This window comes from Macaca thibetana, chromosome 1 (assembly GCF_024542745.1).
Source record: "Macaca thibetana thibetana isolate TM-01 chromosome 1, ASM2454274v1, whole genome shotgun sequence".
NCBI classification, from domain to species: Eukaryota; Metazoa; Chordata; class Mammalia; order Primates; family Cercopithecidae; genus Macaca; species Macaca thibetana.
In genome coordinates this window covers 131,166,382-131,190,551 of record NC_065578.1, presented here as the reverse complement: position 1 = coordinate 131,190,551, position 24,170 = coordinate 131,166,382, and the positions used below count along the sequence as shown (strand labels likewise).

At 35.4% G+C, this 24,170-nt stretch overlaps 2 protein-coding genes across 2 annotated transcripts in view; one reads left to right on the top strand and one right to left on the bottom strand.

Moving 5' to 3' along the window:
- The window catches only part of SPTA1 (spectrin alpha, erythrocytic 1), a 75,562-nt gene extending 74,079 nt beyond the window's left edge, over positions 1-1,483 (top strand). Inside the window, exon 52 of the mRNA XM_050779975.1 lies at positions 1,355-1,483. Coding sequence (XP_050635932.1) covers positions 1,355-1,483 — 129 coding nt within the window. The remainder of the gene's footprint in view (positions 1-1,354) is intronic.
- Positions 233-7,445, bottom strand: LOC126948339 (olfactory receptor 10Z1). The gene is made up of 2 exons (XM_050779988.1): positions 7,312-7,445; positions 233-6,399 (listed from the first exon to the last, which is right to left on the bottom strand). The coding sequence occupies exon 2, from the start codon at positions 6,284-6,286 to the stop codon at positions 5,345-5,347; it is 942 nt and encodes a 313-aa protein (XP_050635945.1). The 5' UTR covers positions 6,287-6,399; positions 7,312-7,445; the 3' UTR covers positions 233-5,344.
- Positions 7,446-24,170: the final 16,725 nt, after the last annotated feature.

Sequence of the window (24,170 nt, the reverse complement as noted above, 5' to 3'; positions counted from 1 at the left end):
TGGCCTACTTTGAAAAAACCCACCCATTTTTTTTTTTTTTTCAGACCTCCCCTTGCACAAGATGTCATTTGGTTTGGTCACCACTTCAATTTGTCTTGACCCAACTCAAAAATGTACTGTGGTTCTCTATTGAATATGAGAGTCCATTCAAAATCTGCAACTCGGTTTTTAAGGATATTTCTCTTTTTTTCTCATTAATTCAAAGAGCATTTATTGAATGCTTACTATGTTCCAGGCATGAGGAGTGCAGTTTAGTAAGACACAGTCCCTAGACTCAGGTGTAGTGGGGAAGACAGAACTTTACAAGTTAAAAACACTGTGACAGAAGCAAACACATCTGTCATGGGAACAAAGATGTGGGGGATTTTATTACAACCAGAAGTAATCTCTCTTCTCTCTGATTCCAAGAGCTTTCTTCATTCCTCTCCTTAAAATACTTGCATCAGGGAAGGTATCATCTATGATTAACACAGGGTGAGTGTTGAAGGACGTGCAGGAACTCATCAAGTGACCAAAGGAAAGCTTAAGTGTTTCAGGCAAAGGCAAGTGTGTGTGCAAAGGAACTTGAAAAAACATGTTTTCCTAATACCTAAAGTAGGAAGATGGTAACAGGAAGCGAAAGGGAAAACAATTAAGCAGAAACCAGATTACAAAGGGTCACATACACAATGGTATCATTTTGCACAAACTCATCCAATTGTCTAAACTCATCAAACTGTACACATTAAAGGTACAATTCTTTATCAATCATAACTCGACAAAGCTGTTACAAAAAGAAAATGATGTGGTCTTTCAGACAATATCTGGAACCCACCATCCACCCACCCACGTGCTAACTTATTGGAATCTTTAGGGATCTACTTGGTAGTCAAACAGCACAGCCAAGAGAGGAACTCTTTGGCATAAGAGGATCATAAGTTCAAGTCTCAGCTCTGCCACTTTCTGGCAGTGTGACCACTGGTGAGTTATTCTACCTTCTTGAGTATTTTACCTTACTCATAAAACATGCTAGTCCCCACATCTCAAAGCAGCCAGGAGGATGAAATAGATCAAGTGGTCAACAAATGTTGTTAGGCATATAACTCCCTCTATTTAATAAAACAACTTTAGGGAATGAGATTTACAGAATAATCAAAGTAAGTAAGCTCTTTTTCAAGAAAGGGCTGAGATTAAAAGTTAAGTTACTCATTAGATGTTATATATTTATGATAAAAAAATTGTGTGTAATAGAAATAGCGCTTGCATCTTCCAGAGACTCTCCATCTCCTGCATTTAGGGCATAATATGGGAAGCCCCAAGGAACCAGCTATTTTGAATCCCTATAACCGTATTTTTCTCTTTTTATACTTTTCAGGCCCTTACCCCAGAGCAAGTGTCATTCTGTGCCACACATATGCAGCAATATATGGACCCACAGGGTCGAAGCCATCTCTCTGGCTATGACTACGCTGGCTTCACCAATTCCTATTTTGGCAACTCATAAGCAGCTCCTCGTGGATCATAGAAAATCTTAGTGTTGTGGGAAATTTACTGGGGGGTGAAGAGTACAGGCAAATGTGGAAGATAAAAGATGGCGTCGTGTGTGTGTGTGCTTGTGTTTGTGTGCATATTACATTTATTGCAGGATCTTAAAAAATCTCAAGGGTGGGAGATAGAAAGGTTAATAGAGTTGGAGGAGTGGATGCTATTTTGTATGCAACTAGTCACTGCTGAGGTGTGTCAAAGTTTCTATTTTTTATTTGTTCTGTTTTGCATGTCTTTATCATTATGCTTTATTCCTATTATATAGTAATTCTTTTTAACAATATTTTTGGGGCAAAGTTAAGTGAAATGTTGAGCTTCTATATTTCTGAGAACTGTACTTATATAAGAGTGGGCAGCTAATTTTACTGTAAAGAAGGGCCATGGTATAGTAAATAAATAAAATCCAAGGCAATTTGCAAACAATTTTTTTAAACTTTGGAATGTGTTTAAATTTAAATTTGAAAATAAAGATATTTGATATTCTGGAGAACATGAATATTTTAGTTTGTACAATGAAACAACACACAGATCAACATAACACCTGTTTTCTTCTTAACTTTTTTTTCCATAATTCAAAATTATGGTAGCTGTCATTACTCTCAGAATGACAAAATTCCAGCATAGCAGGGCTTTCTCTTGTCCTCCAAGCACCCGTATTTTCTCTTAAGTTTTAATGTAACAAAAATAATACTTCCATATCCAATTAAAGTAAGTTAATAGAATTATTTATAAAATTAAGAATTAATTTAAAAAAAGAAGAGGTGATAATATCTTCATAAATTTTCAGGCCAGGTTTAGTCTGAACAGGTTTACATGCCAACATTCTGATTTGATTTATAAAAGGTAATGGTGTCATTAGCTGGTGAGAATTCTTAGATCACTTATTTGCTGTGTATAAAACTGCTAGCATTCTGCACAAATAGTCCCCAATTACCAATCCATTAATGTTGCCCCTTGATTACCATCTTAAGTCTCAGTCCCTTCCTCTGCATAGAAATGAATCTGTGCAGGACAAATCCTGTCATAAGAGCCTTTTTTTAAACAAAAAAATCATTAAAGCTAAAATGTTATCATTGACACTAACAACATACAGGTATTTTAGTGACTCTTTTCTTAAATTGTCAAATACTATGGATTATAACAAGCAGAAAGTATTTTCAAAATTAATGTTCACAAATGTCTAAATTGTCTAATTATGAGTTACCAAAAATAGTACAGTTGGAAAAGATATAGGCCATCAAAAATTAGCATCGTTTAATATCACACTTATCATGTATGGATAGTCTAAAACTATTTGTGCTGAAAATAATCACAAGCAAAAGTGGATGTGGTTCCATTCCCCCAATGCTAACCCTGCCAAAAATTTTCAAGACCTAGATCAAATTATTAGTCATTTTAGTGGGTCAAATGTGTGTACCCGGAAGAAGAGTTTGCCCTTTTTAAGCACATAGTCACATACTTAATCAAGGGAGGAAATTTGAATCACCAAACGAGATTTTGAAGACTATTATGTTTTCCCTATCCCAGATCAATTGTTTCAAGGTAGAAACAAATAGAGATAGATTCCAGAAACACCTATTTTGAAAAATCCCTCCAAGTGATTTTATACCCTTCCATACTTAAGACTGCTACATGTGGAAGTTAGACCATTAAGTATTACTTAGCAATACTTGAAACATCCTTACTAACCTTTGGTCACTATGCATTTAGGCAATGTTATGCTGGGCAGACTGAATGAATTGGTGAAATGAATTTGCTCACATGGCCTCAGTGCAATGAGAGATTACTTCTCCCTATATGGAGAACTCTAGAGTAGATGACCTTCTCTCTGATGAGGCCCTTTTGGCTGTCTAACTCATCTACTTGTCTTCATCCCGTTCTCTGAGATCTAGCTTCCTTCCTCTCAAATTCAGTTTTCATCAAATTCCAACTAGAGTATGTGTTTCTTTCCTGAGAGCATAGAAAAATATGGATTGCTATCTGAAAAATATCTTCTCAGCCTAAGCTCTTTCCTCGTCTTTCAAGCCATGCCCCACTTCTCTCTCACTGCCAAATCCTATGAATTCTATCTTCTCAAAATCTCATGTTTGTGATTTCCTTCAGTCTCTGAATGTCACTATCCATATTAAAGCCTCTTTGCCTTTCTTTAAGCTGATATCCATGGATTTCTTGCTGATCTCCTTGCCTCTGGTTTCTCTCTGCTGAAATCTATCATCCCCTCTGCTGCTAGATTAATCTTCCTAAATCCCTTCCCAGATCCACTCTCTGTTCAACGTTTTATTGTGCTTTATCTCCTATAGACAAAAGGACCATGTCTGAAGCAAGGTATTCAAATTCTTTCAACAAGTAAGCCTTGATTCAAACTAACTTCTCAGCATCATTTGTGAGGTGTTTCCAGCCCCTCTGAATAACTCACACACTCTGAAACAGGCCTATATTGTCTTACCATCAAGCCTTTGGCTTTTATGTTCTCTCTTCTGATAATGTACTTTCCCCCCACCCCGTCAGTGCATTCAAAGCTCATCCATCCTTTAGGAACAAGTTCAAATACTATTTAAGACACGAAGTCTTCTCTGATCCTCTACCTGGAGTAAACTCTACCTGAACTAAAAGGCAGTATCTTTTTCCTTCTCACATTTTAATAGTAGCAACTGGAATTTATTGGAAGATCACTATGATCCAAGGGTTGTGCTAAATTCTTTGTATGCATGATCCTGTTTAGCCACCAACACAAAACTGAAGTTATAACCATTTTAAAGATAAGAACTCTGAAGCTGAAAAATGTTAAATAACTTACCTAGAGTCACACAGCTAGTAAGTTGAAGAGTTTGGATTCAAACTCCTGCTTGACGGTCTTGTGAGTTCATGACACTTTCTCAAATAATGTCTGCCACTATATATAACCATATTATATGTGGAAAGTGAAATAGGCAGAATAGATAGTTTTGCAATAGATTCAAAAGAACAGTATCCAGTTTGGTGAGTGACCCAAATGAGAAGGGTCTTTAACATGCAAGATTCTGAAGCTATCAGAGAGCGTTAACAATTACCAAAAAAAAAGGAAGTAAATATATTTTCTGAAATAGAATCCACCCAGCTTGGAAAATCAATTAAAACAAAAAGGGCAAAGTAATAGAGTCAGAGATAGGAAGGACAACTATATAAAAAGATGATTCCATGTTTTTGCTACTGTCAATAGCACAATGATGAACCTATAAGCACATGTGCCCCACTGTATATGAAATAAAAGTTGCAATTAAAAAAATAGTAAAAGCATAAAAAGATGAAAGACACCCAGTGGGAGTAAAAATGACCCACCTGTTCATTAACAAAGCTTTAAACTAACCTGTCAAGCTTATATTCACCAGGTTTCCAATCTTGGAAGAACATTACAGGTCAAATAGTCTAATTATGTAATGATTTTAGAAATCTCTACAGTATCCCTGAGAGGCTCCTGCCAGCCCTGCCTTGAACTTGAACACTCCAAACTTTTGTTCAGCTCGATTAAAAAATTCTTGATTACCTTAATTAAATTTTTAAATTCTTAATGGGTTTCAGTAACTAGGGGTGGCATCTAAGAGGCTGAAAGTTAAAATTCAGATTTTGGGCTCATTTTGAGTTGTGCACAGTGAGCAGGCAGGAAGCACCGCCTTTGCATTTCCAAGCGGTCGGGGGGAAGGGCAAGAGGCAGGATAAGGCTTTTCCAGATGATTGGGGGTAGGAAAGCTTTGGCCTGAGGACTTGAATACCTGGCCCTTTGGCTTGGGTTCTTGGTCTATGCCCAGCCTACACAGAAGAAAGTGTCCTATTGGTGTAACCTTCATCTTTTACCCAGCAATCTCCCTCTGAAAGCATTCCTCAGAGCAGTCTGTACAGCCCTATTCCTTAGACTATAAACAATGGGGTTAAGGAGTGGAGTCACTACAGTATAGGTCATGGCAATAAGCTGATCTCTCTCAAGAGAGTAGCTGGCTTTGGGCCTCAAGTACATGAAGGAGGCACAGCCGTAGTGAATAATGACCACTGTGAGGTGCGAGGCACAAATGGAGAAGGCCTTCTTCTGCCCCTCTGCAGAGGGGATCTTCAGTATTGCCGCCAAGATGTAGGCGTAGGAGATGGTGATGAAGAAGAAGGAGACCAAGAGGACCAGAAGACTGAGGATGAGGATCCCCAGCTCACTCAGGCCTGTATCCCCACAGGCTAGGCTCAGCACTGGCGGTGTGTCACAAAAAAAGTGCTGAATTTCATGGGAGCTGCAGAATGAGAGGTGGAAAATAACTAGTGTCATTCCCAGTCCAAAGAGGTATCCAATCAGGAAGGAAGTAACAACCAGCTGGGCACAGAGGTTAGGATTCATGCGGCTGGCATAGTGCAGTGGGGCACAGATGGCCACATATCTGTCAAAGCCCATGGCAGCCAGAAGGAAGCAGTTAGTACAGGCCCATGAGGCAGAAAAGAACATCTGGGCAGCACAGCCCACATAGGAGATAGCCTGGTCCCCCATAGCCAGGCCAAAGAGCATCCTAGGGATGATGCCCAAAGTGTAGCAGGTCTCAGAGAAGGATAGGAAGACAAGGAAGAGGTACATGGGAGTGTGCAGATGGCTATCCAGCCGAATGGCTATGATAATGAAGACATTGCTGGTCAGAGTGACGAGATACAGAGAGAGGAACAAGGCAAAGAGAAGGTGTTGCAACTCCCCAGAACCGGAGAAGCCCAGGAAGACAAAATCCCTCCAGGAGGTTACATTGGTTTGCCCCATTCTGAGAGATATATCCCTGATAGATTTGATGATTTCTTCCACCTTGCTAGTAGGTACCTGGCTTCTTTAAAAGGTGGATGATATGGATTCTTTTTCTCTTGTTCCTGTTATAACTTAAAAAGGAAGCTCTGATTTAGACTCTACTCAAACTTCAAAAAAGTATTTGTTAGACACAAATGTATGGGTCCATTCTCATATGACTGTATGTACATATACATATACACAGATACACAATCACAGACATTCATATGCACATATTTGTACACAAACATACATATGACTACATACATGCAGGTGTATATATGCTTTATAGCATTTACACATAATTATGCATATTTTACACATTCAAAACTATAAATTGTACATTTGATATTAATGGCCATATCCACGAATATATCAGGCATGCACACACATTACAAATACATATGTATTTAGAGTGTGCAAATTCATACACACATCACATATAAAGATACACACACAACATATACGTTTATATTGTCTTTATACCTACACTGTCATGTGAAAATACACATATGGAAACACCCGTATTGCTTGTAAGAACTTTGTGGGTAGGTGGGGAGACTTGATCTTAATGGATTTTGTTTTATAGATCAGGTACAAAGACTAAGAGAGGTGAAGTGACTTTCTTGAAGTCACACAGAACCAGGATTAGAAAACAGGTATGGTGAGTCTTAACCTATCCTTATTTTCCCCACGCAATGATGACTCTCTTTAGAGACTATGGAACACACACTAATATGAACATAGAATAAGAAATAGCTTGTTCAACAATAATCACTGTATCTATACAACCCCTCTTCCATGCCATTTTACCCTTTCCAAATTCCTTGGGCAGAGTAGGGCAGGCTCCTTTTACCTGGGAATCTATGTTGAGCACTGAAGAAAAAGCCAGAGCTCGAGGCAGGTTGTGCAGCAGGCATCTCTCAGCCCAAAATCAGGTACTGCTGCCTCCAAAAACTCTACTCTAAACCAAAGCATAAGTCAAGGGATGATTCTCCCCTCGCCTGAACAGGCTCACACTGACCTGAAGAGGCTCATAAAGCAAGTCCTGCCTTTTAGTTGCCATGCACTAGACTGCCTCCCAGCAGGCTAGCCCACAGGAGAAAGACCTGAGATGCATTTTGGAATCTCCTATTCTGAGCAGTGTGATGTCTCCAAATGATACCAAGAAACCTTCTTCCACACCCCTAGTTCCAGGTGGTAAATAATATCTTCTTCCATCCAAACAGCTTCTTTCTCGGAGGACTCCCTAGTCCCAATGGGTGCTGTCTCAGGAAGCGCATCTAATTGTGTTTTTGTGTCATTAGTTGGGAATACCCTTTTGGGGAAAGCAGAAAGGGGAATGTGAACAAGAGATACTAGGATCATGATTTAAATAATAAATATGGTACCATGTGCTAAATATTACATTAATTTTTTTCACAAGATAAATCTCTTTTAAAATTTACAGCAGCCTAGTGACATAGTGTTAATAGTTACACTTTATAGAAGTATAACTGAGCTTAATAGACTTTAAATAACCAGTCCAAAATTACAGAACTAAGGACTTATGCTTATACATTTATACCATAAGATGTATAATTTAAAAATGAAACAAGAATTCAGCTGTTCCCCACTGTTGTCTCAAGAGCTTGATATAACTACTTTGGATATGTGTCTGGTTTTAAAGTCATTCTGAAGAAAATTCTGATCTCTTTCAGAGTCAATCTATTCCTGCATCCTCATTTGTCTATTCAATTTTTTACTCAGATGCATCATTTTAAAAGCCACTTTACCTTATTTTCATCTTCTTCCTTTGTTTCAACTATGCTGCAATATCTGCATCCAGACATGTGATATATGTGATATAATCTGATATAATCTTCACAATCTGAAGGTGATATTTCTACCTTCAGATTGTTCTGAAACCTTAAAATGTCCCAAAAGTCTACCTACAACTAGGTTAATCTGACTTGTCACTCTTAAAATGCATGTGTCTCTGATATACTAATCGTGTAAATAGTTGCACCTTCAACATACATCTTCACTCATTGACTGATTTAATAGAAACAACAATGGTAATTGGCAACATGTATTCATCACCAGATATCGACTAATTTCATTATATGAATTTAATAAAATATATAAGTAGTAGTATTATTCCTATTTTTCCTATAAGAAAACTGAGGCATGAAAAATATTAAATAACTTACCCAAGATAACACAGCCAATTGGTGATGCAGTGGCAAGTAGACTTAAGAAGCCTTTTTTTTGTTCACCATACTATTTCCCAGGATCCTGCTGTGGGGTTAGGAAGATCCAAAAGATGAGTTAGATGTCGGAATAAAATAACAATTAATTTTATAACTATTTTTCTTGCAATGTTGTTTTAGTTGTTGGTCTAGGAATTACAGCATGTATTTTTAACATAATCTACTTAAACTTAACATTGAATTATTTCCAGTTAAATGTAGAAAATTTGCAATGTTTTAGTCCCAATTATGTAAACCTACTGACACGTCGTCGTAATTTTTGAACAGGCATATGCTATCATAAAGAAATTAAGAGAAAATTACCTTTGTGCATAATCTTTTATATTTAACCAATGTTTATCGTTTTCAGTGCTCTTCATTCTTTCTCGTATAATCAGATTTTAAGTTCCTTCAGCCTTAAGGATTTCTCTTAGTATTTCTTATGGTGTAGTTTTGCTAGCAATACATTATCTACCTTTTTATTTATTTGAAAATATCTTCACTTTTTCTTTATTTGTAAAATGTACTTTTGCTGGATATAAAATTACTAGTCATCAGGGCTTTCTTCTTTCATCTTTCTATGCCATTTTCAATGTCTCTGTCTTCAAAAGTTTCTGTTGAGAATGCTATCATTAATTGTATCATTTTTCTACCCTTAAGTGATGTGTCATTTTTCTCTTTTTGCTTTAATATTTTCTCTTTACTATAAGAAATTTAACTAAAATATACTCAAATGTACCTTATGTGTTTCTCTTACTTGTGGCTTATGGAACACCTTGAACTAGTAAATTAATATTTTCCACCAAATTTGGGAAGTTTTCTGCTATTATTTCTTCAATATTTTTCTTTATCTTTTTATTTTTTGTTTTTACAAACGTATAGGGTACATGAGATATTTTGTTACATGTATATAATGCATAGTAATCAAGTCAGGGTATTCAGAGCTTCTGTCACCCAAGCACAATACATTTTTGTTAAGCATAGTCACCCTATTCTGATATCAAACATTGAATTTACTCCATCTCACTGTGTATTTGTGCTGGGTGATGGTTATTATTGTGTCAACTTGATTGGATTGAAGGATGCAAAGTGTTGTTCCTGGGTGTCTCTGTGAGGGAGTTGCCAAAGGAGATTAACGTTTGAGTCAGTGGACTAGAAGAGGCCGACCCACCCTCCATGTGGATGCGCACAATCTAATCAGATGCCAGTGTAGCTAGGATAAAAGGCAGAGGGGTGTGGAAGGACTAGACTGGCTGTCTTCTGGCCTCCATCTTTCTCCTGTGCTGGATGCTTTCTGACCTCAAACATCGCACTCGAAGTTCTCCAGCTTTTGGATTCCTGGGCCTGCACCATTAGTTTGCCAGGGGCTCTCAGGCCTTCAGCCACAGACCGAAAGCTGCACTGTTAGCTTCCCTACTTTTGAGGTTTTGGGACTCGGACTGGCTTCCTTGCTCCTCAGCTTGCAGATGACCTATTGTGGGTCTCCACCTTGTGATTTTTTGAGTCAATACTTCTTAATAAACTCCCTTTCATATATACATCTATCCTATTCGTCCTGTCCCCCTAGAGAACCCTGACTAATGCTATTTAACAAAATTATCTTCATGCAACCCTTCCTCCTGACCCTTCTCAGTATTTTTAATCTATCTTTCCAGTATCTACTTCCATAGGATCAAATTTTTAGCTCCCACATAGAAGTGAGAACATGCAGTATTTACTTTTTGTGTGTCTGGTTTATTTTACTTAAGATAATCACCTCCAGTTCCATCCATGTTGCTGCACATGGCATGATTGCATCCATTTATGCCTGAATATTGTTTCAGTGTGTATACCTACCGCATTTTTATTTTTTATGCATTCATCCATCTATGCACACTTAGCTTGATTGCATATCTTTGCTATTGTAAATAGTACTACAATAAACATGTGAGTGTAGTAGTTATCCCTTTGATATATCCATTTCTTTTCCCTTATATAGATATCTAGTAGTGAGATAGCTGGATAAAATAGCTGAGAACTCTCCATACTGTTTTCATAGTGACTGTACTTGTTTACATTCCCACTAGCAAATATGTGAAACTTTCTCCATATCCTCACCAGCATGTTATTTTTAATGACAGCCGTTCTGACTGAGGTAAGATGATATCTCATTGTGGTTTTGATTTGCATTTGTCTGATGATTTTTGGTGTTGACCATTTTTTCATATACTTGTTAGCCATTTGTATACCTTCTTTTGAAAAATGTTTATTCATGTTCTTTGCCCACTTTTTAATGGGATTATTTGGGTTTATATTCCTGCTGAGTTGAGTTGCTTATATATTCTGGATACAATTTCCCTGCAAGATAAATAGCTTGGAAATATGTTCTCCCATTCAATAGATTGCTCTCTGCTTTGTTGATTGTTTCCTTTACTATGCAGAAGCTTTTTAGTTTAATGTGGTCCCATTTTTTTGTTGTTGTCACCTGTTCTTCTGATATCCTAGTGATAAATTACTTGCCTAAACCAATGTCCAGGAAATGTTTCTCTAGGTTTTGTTCTAGTGTTTTGTCATTTAAGGTCTTATGTTTAAGTCATTAATCAATTTTGAGTTTATGATGAGAAACAGGGGTCTAATTTCATTCTTCTGCATGTGGCTATCCAATTTTTCCAGCACCATAAATTGAAGAACATGTCCTGTCTTCAAGGTAAGTTCTCATTGGCTTTGTTGAAGACCAGTTGGCTCTAAGAATGTGACTTTCTTTCTGGCCTTTCTATTCTATTCCATGGGTTTTTGTGCCTTTTTTTTTTTTTTTTTTTTTTTTTTTTTTTTACCAACAGCATGTTGTATTGGGTACTATATCCTTGTAATACATTTTGAAGTCAGGTAATGTGATGCCTCCAGCTTTGTTCTTTCTGCCCTGAATTGCATTAGCTATTCATGCTCGTTTGGGGCTTTATAAAATTTTAGAATTTTTTTTTTCTTGTTCTGTGCTATTATTTCTTTCCATCCATGAGCATGGGATGTTTTGCCATTTGTTTGTGTCATCTTCAATTTCTTTCATCAATGTTATATCATTTTCCTTGTGGAGATCTTTTACCTCCTTGGTTATATTTATTCTTCTGTATTTTTTGGAGGGGGGTAGGTATTATAAAGGTTGTTGTCTTTTGATTTCTGTATCAGCTAGATAATTATTGATATATGGAAATGCTACTGAATTTTGTACATTGATTTTGTACCTTGCAACTTTACTGAATTCAAATCTAGTAATTTTTGGTGGAGTCTTTAGATTTTGCTATATGTAAGATTATATTAACAGCAGAGAGGAAAAATTTGACTTCCTCTTTTCCAGTTTGGATGCCTTGGTTTCTTTCTATTTCCTAATTTCTCTGGCTGAAACTTCCAGTGTCATGTTGAACAGTTTTGGGGAAAGTGGGCATCCTTGTTTCGTATCTTAGAACAAAGGCTTTCACATTTTCTTCATTCATATGATGTTTGCTATGGGTTTATCATATATAACGTTTATTATTTTAGGATATGTTGCTCCTATGCCTAGCTTGTTAAAAGTTTTTATCATAAAGCAATGTTGAATGTTAGCAAATGCTTTTTCTACATTTATTGAGATGATCATATGGTTTTTATGCTTCATTCCGTTAATGTGAAGTATCATGTTTATTGATTTGCATATAATGAACCATCCTTGCATGCCCAGTATAAATATCAGTTGATCATTGTATATACATTTCTTATGAGCTCCAAGATTCCATTTGTTAGTATTTTCTTGAGCATTTATGCATTTGTGTTCATCACGGTACTGGCATGTGATGTGCTGTTGTTGTTGTTGTGTCCTTATCTGGTTGTAATATCAAGGTGATCCTGACCTCACAGATGAGTTGGAAAAAAATTTCATACTATTTAATTTTTTAGAATAGTTTCAGAAGAATTGGCATTAGTTCTTTGTACATTTAGTAGAATATACCTGCGAATATATATGCTCTTGGGCTTTTCTTTGTTGTGAGAATTTTATAACTGATTCAACTTCCCTACTTGATATTGGACTGTTCAGGTTTTCTATTTCTTCCTGACTCAACTTTGGGAGGTTGTATATTTCCAGGATTTATACATTTCCTTTAGGTTTTCCAGTTTGTCAGCATATATGTCAGCATAGTGTGTGATGATCTTTTGAATTTCTGTCTTACCAGTTGAAATGTCTTCTTTTAAATGTCCAATTTGTTGGAGTCTTCTCTCTTCTTTTCTTCATTAGTTGAGCTAGTGGTTTATCAATTTTTTTTGTCTCCATAGAAAACTAAATTTTCATTTTGTTGACCCTTGTAATTTTTTAGTCTCTATTTCATTTACTTTTGCTCTGATCATTATTCCTTCATTTATTCTGCTAAATTTAAGTTTGAATTGTTCTTGCTTTTCAAGTTCCTTAAGGTGCATTGTTAGACTGTTAATTTATCTTTCGATTTTTTTGATGTAGGCATGTATTGCTATAAACTTCCTTCTTAGCACTACTTTTGCTGTATCCCACTGGTTTTGGTGTGTTGTGCTTCCATTTTCATTTGTTTCATGATTTTTAAAAAATTATTCTTAAGTTTTTCCTTAAGGCCAGTTTTTTTCTAAGCAGCATATGGTTTGATCATGTTTTTAAATTCATTCACCCATTCTATATTTTTAAGTAGAAAATTCAATCTCTTTACGTTCAAGGTTATTAGTAATTGTGAGGCTGTCATATCATTGGTTGTTTTCTGTTTGTTTTCTATATTCTTTGTTGCTTTCTTTTTCCTATATTGACTACCATTTTGATTTGGTGGATTTCTGTAGTGGTATCATATGAGTCTTTTCTCTTTATCTTTTGTGCAGTTGCTTTACTAGTGAGTTTTATATGTTCAGATGTTTCCATGATGTTGTCCTTTTGCTTCCGGATTTAGGACTTCCTTGAGCATTTCTTTTAGGGTTAGTTCAATGTAATGATTTTCCTCAGCATTTGCTTATCTGGGAAATACTTTATTTCATCTTAATTTATGAAAGATAATTTTGCTTGACATAGTATTATTTGTTGTTAGCTTTTTTTTTTTTCCTTTCCACACTTTGAAAATATCCTATTCTTTTCTGGCCTATAAGGTGTCTACTGAGAAATCCACTCTTTATCTAATGGATTTTCCTTTATAGATTACTAGAGGCTTTTCTCTTCCAATTTTTAGGATTCATCTTTTTTCTTTGACTTTAGAAAATATGACTATAATGTGCCACGGGGAAGCACTTTTCCCATTATATCTTGCTAGGGATCACTGAGCCTCTTATATCTGAATGTCTACATATCTTGCTAAAGTAGGAAATATTTTATCTATCATTTGTAAAAATAGGTTTTTGAATTATTTTATTGCCTCTTTGCCTTTGAAAACACTGATAATTTGAATATTTGATTGCTTTATATTATCTCAAATGTTACAAAGGCTTTGTTCATTTTTTAAATTATTTCTTTATTTTTGTCTGGCTGGATTATTTTTAAAAGACCTGTCTTCAAGTTCTGAGGTTCTTTCTTCTGCCTGATCTAGTCTATTGTAGACACTTTCAAATGTATTTTGTATTTTCTTCAATGAATTCTTCAGTTCTGGAGTTTGTATTTGGTTTATTTTAAACAACCTATTTCTTATTTACATCCTTTATTGTTTTTGTAGTTTTTTATTTTGTTGTTCACAATTTTCTTGGTTTCACTGAGCTTTTTGAAAATAAATATTTTTAATTCTTTTTCTTGAATTTTGAATTTTTAAAAATTTAAGATCTATTGCTGGAAATTTAACATGTTTCTTTAGAAGTGTTATATTTCCTTGCTTTTTCATATTTTTTTTGTCTTATATTTATATTTGCTCATCTGATATAACCATCACTTCTTTCAATTTTTGAATTTACTTTTGTAGGGGAGGACTTTTTCCTGAAGATGTATCTATGGTGTTAGCTGGGTAGGGTACTTTGGCTTTGAATCCAGGTGTTTGCATTAGTGTAGTTTTTGTATGATTTCTTTGACTACAAATAGAGTTAGTGGAATCTGTGATTTCCTTGGTGGATTAAGATGTGGTTATTAATGGAGGCTGTGGTAAATGGTGCTGCAGTCCAAGATGCCAGTTGGACTGGTTTTCAGGCCCCAGTGGTGGCAGCTGTGGGCTGAGAGTGCCTATCTTTATGCACCAGGGTGATATATACTGACACCTGTGTTAGCAGTTACTGGCAAGCCAATTCTTTGGCCTCCGGGTGACTTATTTGTATTCAGCAGTGGCAGTAGCAGACTAGGTGAGTGGTGAGGTTCTCAGGACACCGGGAAGCTGGCATGGTGTGAGTGATGGCAATAGCTGTGGTTTGATGATTCTCTGGGTCCTGTATGGTGTGTGTTGATGTTGGCACTAAATGTGATGGGCTTGGTGGGCCAGTCTTCAGGCCTTCAGATAGGTGCCATCTGAGGTGGGGATATGGTTTGGCTGTGTCCCCATCAAAATCTCATCTTGAACGGTAGCTCTCATAATCCGCATGTGTCATGGGAGGGACCCAGCAGGAGGTAATTGAATCATGGAGACAGTTTATTCTCATGCTGTTTTTATGATAGTGAATAAGTCTCATGAGAGCTAATGGTTTTTTATAAAGGGCAGTGCCCCTGCACATGTTCTCTTGCCTGCTGCCATGTAAGATGTGACTGTGCTCCTCCTTTACCTTCTGCCATGATTGTGAGTCCTCCCTAACCATGTGGAACTGTGAGTTCATGAAACCGTTTTCTTTGTGAATTACTCAGACTTGGGTATTTCTTCATAGCAGTATGAAAATGGACTAATACAGGTGGTAACAGCTAGAAGTTTATACCAAAACTTGAGCACCCAGGAGTGCTCAGGTGTCCAACATGGTGGATTGGATTGGGTAATTTCCAGGACTTCAGGGGATGTGCTCTCGGGGTGGGGGGCAAAATCATGCTTGGTCGCCCAGTGCTCCAGCCCCGCCAATGACGAGAGCAGGCACTAGCCTGCTGGGAGGGGAAATAATCAGGCCCCAGGTGGAGTGTTCAGTGAGGGGTAGTACCATCGACGTTGAGGCCTTGCCAATGGAGAGAGTTGGGTCATCCTCAGTGACCACTGCCAAGGCCAGCAAAGAGTGTCCCTCTCATTCCCCTGTCTCAACAGGGCTTCCTTCCCAGGTTTAGTGGTGATAGCCCATGACTAGCTCACACTCCTGCTCCTGCTGCTGGAGCCCCAACCAGCTAGTGACCAAGTTTCAGTGGCAACTTGTGCCCCACTCAGATTCCCATCTCTGTCCTGGTAGCACTTGCTTCCTGGCACTGGCAGCTATAGCCCACACCTTGCATACTTCTTAGCTCCAGCGTTGGGAGTACCCCCAGTTCATTATTCCATTCCAGAAGTGATAGTTTGAATTTCTGAAACACCTCAGTTCTAGCATTTCTGGGCCCCAGGAAAGCATGGGATCTGCCAAAGATTAGTTTTGAAGCTGGCATTTTGCTGTAGCCAATTATGTCTCAGACAGGGTGTGGGACACGTCATGAGTTCCCTTTCTGGAGCAGTTCCATCCCACAGTCTCCCAGCAGCTCTCTATGTTCATTTTAGGAGTTGGGAGGATCAAGGGATTCTCTTGAGGCCACGTTTGTATGATTCCATTGTACAAATGTGGACTGCTAGAAGTCTCTCACTTACTCTTTGCCCATGATGGGAAGTCACTCCTGGCTCCCAGTTGATCTTGGCCAGGCACACTACCACTGTCCCTTCTCTTTCTCTGCTTTTGATGTTTCCTGTTGCTTCTCTGTTGAATTCCAGTGTTCCTTCTTGGATAATGTATGTGTGGTATGACTGTCTATATGCTATTTTGGTTCTTCTAAATGAAGGATACAGGCATGAAATTCTTCTAATTGGCCATCTTGAAGTCTTTTTCCATTCCGTCTTTTTCTGAGATTTCAATTACATATATGTTGGATCACTTAATATTGTCTCATAAGTCTGAAAAAGGCTGGGCATGGTGGCTCACACCTGCAATTCCAGCAGTTTGGGAAGCTGAGGTAGGAGAATGCTTTATTCCAGAAATTTGAGACCAGCCTTGACAACATAGTGAGACTCTGTCTCTACAAATAATCAAAAAATTAGCCGGGCACGATGGTACATGCCTGTAGCCCCAGCTACTTGGAAAGCTTAGGCAAGAGGATTGCTTGAGCCCAGAAGGTCATGGATGCAATGAGCTATGATCACACTTTGTCCTGGGTAACAGAGTGAGACCCTGTAAAAAAAAAAAAAAAAAAAAAAAAAAGGTCTTATTTGTTTATTTTATTTATATTTTCTCTTCTGTATTTTTTCAGATCAGATAAATTGCTATTGAAATTGCTTCAGATTCACTTATTCTTTTTTCTACTATCTCCAATTTGTTGTTGAGGCCATTTCATACACTTTGCAGTTCAGTCATTGTTGGACTTTTAAGCTCCAGATATCCAATTCGTTTCTTTTTATAATTTTCTTTTTATAATTTTATACTATCTACATGTTTACTCTTTATTGGCATATTTTCCTTTTATTCTTTGATCATATTTCTAAAAAACCTGAATGTGAATACTGCAAAATCCAAATTGTGAGTTCACTTGAAATCAATTTCTATAGGCTATATTTATTCTTGTGTATAAATAGTTTACAAAATTTTTGTATTAGTAAATATTTTTGGTTGAAAACCAAATATTTTAGAAAGAAATTATAGTGATTCTAAAATCTGATTTTTGGGGAGTTATTCTTTTTGTGTGTCTAATAGGCAGTTAATTTTTCTGGAGCAATGCAAAATATTTATCACCAACTGTTTGCAGCAGTTTATGTATTTTTTCATGTTGTTTGGCTTCAAGATGCTGCTTTATTTCTTTTATCTTTCTTTTCTAGTCTGGCCTCATGATTATCTCCACTGAATGTATAGTTTAGCTGTCTGCATATAGTTTAGCTGACAGTAAATATTTGTACAGAATTTATCCTCAGATCTTGAGATTTTCTCTCTGCATTTTCCTAGTTCTGTAGTTCCTTTAACACTTCTGAATTCTGCTGTCTAACAGCTTAAGCCAATATGGTGTTCACTTGCAGCCTTCAAATCTGTATGGTACAAAAGGAATACACTCAGGCAATGCTTATAAACTATCAAACTCACAAATATTACCAAGAGTCATTCAGTCTTTCAAGAGTATATTCCCTTTTCCTTGTGTATGTATTTTATCTTCCACTAAGCTCCCCATGATAAGTCAGGGCTTTTGCAGAGATAATAGTCAGATTTGGTATTTTAACTCTTCTGTTGCTCTCTCATTTACAAAATTTCCCTTCTAAATTTCCAATTTTGTGTCTGCTTTAAACTCTATAATCTGCCCTCTAGAGGTTGAGTTGGGTATGCTGGAGACTGTTTCTAAACAATAAAGCTTCAAACCCACAGTTCTTACTGATAAGATAAAATAGCAATATTTTATTATTAACTACTTCTCAAGTTCCTGACGGCTTTTGTTTTTTCTAATGACTTCAAATCGTTGTTTCTAATGCTTTTGTCCATGTTTCATAATTTTTACCTATGGGAGGAATAACTGGACCTTCTCACTCCATTCTTACTCTCTCTATTTTATTTCATATACAACATCCCTAATTCCCATGTTTATTGCTTAATATCCTTTTTTCTCAACCCATGTCTCAATCTAGGATGACCACCTAATATTAACTGGGCCAATCTGAGTACACAAGTCTCTGGATGAAGTAATTGGTACAAATGGTGAGCAAATGAAGAAAGTCAGGCTAATATCTGTCTCTCTCTCTCTCTCTTTTTTTTTTACATAGTTTCTGGCCAAAAAGTAATACACAAGTTCAATAAGGAAACATTTATACCTGAATGATAATAAAAACAAAAATTGTTTTGTTTGTGAAATGCACCTAAAAATTGCTTAAGGGAAAATTTATAGTTTAATTTTTTTATTTCAACTTTTATTTTAGATACAGGGAGTACATGTGCAGGTTTGTTACATGGGTGTATTGCACCCAGGTAATGAGCATAGTACCCAATAAGTAGTTTTTCAACCCATGCTGCCATCATTTCCTTCCTCCTCTAATAGTCCACAGTATCTATTGTTCCCATGTTTATGTCCGTGTGTACTCAATGTTTAGCTCCACTTATAAGTGAGAACATGCAGTATTTGGCTTTCTGTTCCTGCATTAATTCACTTAGGGCTATGGCCTCTAGATCCATCCATGCTTCTGCAAAGGACATAATTTTTTTTCTTTTTTATGACTGTTTGGTATTGCATAGTATATATGTAGCACAGTTTCTTTAGCCAATCATTCATTGATGGGAACCTAGGTTAATTCCATGTCTTTGCTATTGTGAATAGCATGGTGATGAACGTATGAGTGCGTGTGTCTTTTGGTATAATGATCTATTTTCCTTTGGATATATATCCAGTAATAGGATTGCTGAGTTGAATGGTAGCTCTGTTTTAAGTTCTTTGAAAAATCTCTAAACTGCTTTCCATAGTGGCTGAACTAATTTACATTCCAACCAACAGTATATAAACATTCCCTATTCTTCTGAGCCTCACCAGCATCTGTTGGTTTTTCAATTTTTAATAATAGCCACTCTGACTTTTGGTAGATGGTATCTCATTATGGTTTTGATTTGCATTTCTTGGATGATTAGTGATGCTGAGCATTTTTTCATATGTTTATTGGCAAATCGTATGTCTTCTTTTGAGAAGTATCTGTTCATGTTCTTTGCTCATTTTTAATGCAATTATATGTTTTCTGCTTGTTGACTTGTTTAAGTTCCTTATAGACTTTTAGATAGTAGGCCTTTGTCTGATGCATAGTTTGTGAATATTATCTCCCATGCAGTAGGTTTCAGTAGGTTGTCTACTCTATTTTTACGTTTTTTAATTTTATTTTTATTTTTGGTTGTGCAGAAACTCTAGTTTAATTAGGCCCATTTGTCCGTTTTTGTTTCCATTGAAATTGCTTTTGGTGACTTAGCCAAAAATTATTTGCAAAGGCCAATATCATGAGGGTTATTTCCTAGATTTTTTTAAATAGGATTTTTATAGTTTGGGTATTACCTTTAAATCCTTAATTCATCTTGAGTTGATTTTTATATGTGGTGAAAGGTAAGAGTCCAGTTTCAATCTTGTGCCTATGGCTAGCTAGTTATCCCAGCACTCTTTGTTTAATAGGGAGTCCTTTCCCCATTGCTTGTTTTTGTTAGTGTTGTCAAAGATCAGATGGTTGTAGGAGTGAGGCTTTATTTCTGAGTTTTTTTGTTTTTTTGTTTTTTTTTTCTGTTCCATTGGTCTATGTGTCTGTTTTTGTACCAGCACTATGCTTCTTTGGTTACTAGATTCTTATAGTCTTATAGTATAGTTTGAGGTTGGGTGTTGTAATGCCTCCAGCTTTGTCTTTTTACTTCAAATTGCTTTGGCTATTTGTGATCTTTCTTTGGTTCCACATGAATTTTAGAATACTTTTTTCTAATTCTGTGAAGAATGATGTGGTAGTTTGGTAGGAATAGCACTAAAATTGTTTATCTGTCTTGTAGCCTTTTGGTGGCGTCTTTAGGGTTTTCTAGATATAGAATCATATTGTCAGCAAAGAGAGATGGTTTTAAATTCTGATATTAGTAAAGAAGATAGTAATAAAAGCATAATCTATGCTTAAAATTAAGAATGTAAAAGAAAAAGTAAATTTAACCCAAAAATAAGGAGAAGGAAGAAAATAATAAGGACATGAAAAGTAAAGAATTTAAAAAGAGCAAAAAGGAAATCAGCAATATCACAATTTGAGTCTTTGCAGTTCTTAGAGAAATTGATAAATTCCTAAGAAGACTGATCAGGAATAAAAAGAAAGAAATTACAAAAGCAGAGATGAAAGAGAGAATATTAATTCAGGTCCTACAATATTGGGAACAAGTTACTGTCAATAAAGGAGAAAATTTAGATTTCAACAAATTCTCTTAAAACCACAACCTACCAAAAATAAAAATTATGTTTAAGCAATTGATTTTAAACTATAAAACTTCCCAGGATGAAAACTCTAGTTCACAGTTGTTTCATTATTTAAGAGAAAAGATAAAACAAGCTTACACAAATTGTTTCAGGAAATAAGATGTTGGAGAATCATTAACATCTCGTTTTATGAAACCAGAATAGCACTAAAACTGAAACCAAGAAGTATATTATCAGAAAACAAAATTAGAGACCACTATAATACATTAAAATACTTTCAAAAATGTTTCTAACAAAATAATAGAAAACATATTATATCAATGCATATGAAGGATAATATTCCATGTCAAAGGAGATTTATGCTAAGAGTGCAAGACTGATTTATTTTTTAAAAATACATTAATATAATTCACTACACTAACAGACAAAAGGTGACACATTGATCTATTCACCTCAATATTTGTGAAAAAATGTATTTGTAAAAATCAATATTTATTTTTGGTAAATACTTTGTTTCTATGAAAAACATAAAGCTAACATCACACTTAATTGCAAAATATTGAACTCCTTCTCCTAAGATGTCCACTCTTGCCAACTATGTACAACATCTTATTAAAAGCCCAAACCAGTGTGCTAATGCAAGAAAAGATATAAAAGGTACATTTATTTGGAGGGAATAATTAAACTTTCTTCATTTGCAGATGATGTGACTGAGTACTTAGAAAATATCACTACATCTACAAAAATAGCTACTAGAACTAATAAGTTCATTTAGCAAGATCTCAGGTTATGATAGATTGATAGGTAAATAAATAGATGACAGATCAAATTAATTTTTTATATTAGTAACAGAAATAAGAAATGAAATTTTAAAATGTCAATTTTAGTAGCATCAAAAATATAAAACAATTAGAATTAAATTTAACAAGAATGATAAAGTATCCTATACTTAAAACTATAAAGTTAATGGGTAAAAATTAAGTTAAACCCAAATACGAATGACTTCATTATCATAGGGTAGGAAAAGATTTTTTAGCCAGAACGTAAAACACATAGACTTAGAAAATTAACAAATGCAATATTAATTTATTTAAAAACTCGATATTGTAAACATATGAATACCCCAAACTTATCCACATATTTGATGTTTTCTTAATCAAAATTCCAAGAAGCTTTGCTATAGAAATTCATAGACTAATTCTAAACTCATACATATATTCCTATTTAACTTCCACAAAGGTTCCTGTGCAATGAAATGAAGAAAGGAAAATCTTTCCAACAGATGGTATGAAAATAAACTGCGTTTTGGTATAAGAAAAACAAAACACCTAATTCCTCCTTTGTTTTATATACACAAATTATACAAAATGGAGCACAGGCCTAAATGAAGAAACAAAAATATAGAGTGGCTACAATACGACATAGGGGAATATCTTCATTATGGTAGGGTAGGAAAAGATTTTTTAGCCAGAACATAAAACACATAGACTTAGAAAATTAACAAATGAAAGTATGAAAATTAAAAACTGCTCATCAAAGAGCAGAAAGGCAGAGGAAATTATATAACTACTTTATAAGAAATACCTATTTCTATTTAGCTAAACATGGATGAGTATATATATTTCCACAGAGTTGTAGAAATAAGTTTTAGTTTTAGTTTAATTCATAATAATGAAAAACTAGAAATAGCCCAATGTTCATAAGCAAGTAAATAAATAGGTTGTGGAATATTCATACAATGAAATAATATTTAGCAATTAAAAGGATTCGATATGCAACAGCATGGATAAATCTGAAAAACATGTTGAATGAAAGAAGAGAGAAGCAACAGAGTACATATACAGTATGATTCCATGTATGAGTTTACAGAACAAGAAAATGTTATAATTGTTACAGAAATCAGTTCAGTGATTGTCTCTGGCATTTTGATTGGAAAGAAATATGAGAAACCTCTCTGTAGTAATAAAAATGTTCTGGATCTTGAATTCAGATCTGATTTCCTATGCACATGTGTTTGTCAACACTAACTCTACACTCGTGATCTGTGCATCCTACTGTATTAAATAATATCTCAATTAAAAAATATATTGTCTTATTGATGTGAATTGCAGATACAGAAGCTTGACAAAGTCTTCTTGGAAAATGATTCTTTTTTAAAAATTTTAATTTAGCTTACTTCAATCATTACATTTTTCATAATTATAAGACAATAACAAAACCAGGAAATTGATATTGGAATATGTGTGTATATTTTTATGTTATTTTATGGCATGTGTGGGTTTATTTTACCATCACCAAAATCAAGATGTATTCTATCTCTCCTGTGCTACTTTTTTATAGTCACACTCACCATCTACCCTCACCAGTAATAACCCCTGACAAACACTAATTTGTTTTTGTTCTTTATAATTGCTATTTTCAGAATTTTATATAAATGGAATCATAAAGTATGTGACCTTTTACAATTTTTTCCCTCAACATAATACACTTGAGACTCATCTAAATCAATATCAATAGTTCATTCACTTTTAATGCTGAGAAATATGCCATGATATGGATATACCACAGTTTGTTTTGCCATTCATCTATTGAGGGATATCTTTTAATTTCCAGTTTTGGGTTATTACAAATAAAGCTGTTATTAACATTTGAATACAGAGTTTTGTATAGATGTAAATTTTTATCTCCTTGAGAGAAAAGCCCAAATTAATTATAAGGTGGTATGGTAAGTATATGTTTTGTTTAAAAAGGAACTGACAAACTATTTTTCCAAAGTAGCTGCACCATTTTGCATTCTCACCAGCAATTTATGAGAGATCCTGTGTCTTCACAGCCTTGTCAGCATGTGGTATTATCGCTATTTTTTTTAGGTTTTTTGCTGTTGTTTGTTTACAGTCCAACTTTTATTTTAGGTTCAAGGGGGTATATGTGCAAGTTTTTTACATGAGTAAATTGGGTTTCACAGGGGTTTGATGTACAGATAATTTTGTTACCTCGGTAATCAGCAAAAGGCCTGATAATTTTCCAGTCCTCACCCTCCTGCCACCTTCGGTCCTGGTGTCTATTTTTTCCTTCTTTGTATCTATTTGTATTCAATGTTTAGCTCCCACTTACAAATGAGAACATTCAGTATTTGGTTTTCTGTTACTAGGTTAATTCACTTAGAATAATGGCCTACAACTTCATCCATGTTGCTACAAAGGACATGATCTCATTCTTTTTTAAGGCTGTGTAGTATTCCATGGTGTACGCATACCACATTTTCCTTATCCACTCTACCATGGATGAACATCTGGATTGACTCCATGTCTTTCATATTGTGAATAGTACTGTGATGAACAAACATATAAATATGCTTGTGTCTTTATGGTAGAATTATTTAAATTCTTTGGGTATATACCCAGTAATGGTATTGCTGGGTCAAATTTCTACCTCTAGGTCTTTGACAAATCTCCAAGCTACTTCCCACAGTGACTGAATTAATTTATATTACCACCAGCAGTGACTAAGCATTCCCTTTTCTCCACAACTTTGCAAACATCTGTTATTTTTTGGCTTTTTAATAGCCATGAAAACAAATTTCCACTGAAGAGAGAATCAATAAATATTTGCAGTTTAGAGAAAGTATACATTGTAAAATTACCTTGGTTTATGATGCTTTTTAAAATGA

Excerpts from the sequence above, each read along its gene's own strand:
- LOC126948339 (XM_050779988.1), bottom strand. The coding sequence starts at position 6,286 with ATGGGGCAAACCAATGTAACCTCCTGGAGGGATTTTGTCTTCCTGGGC.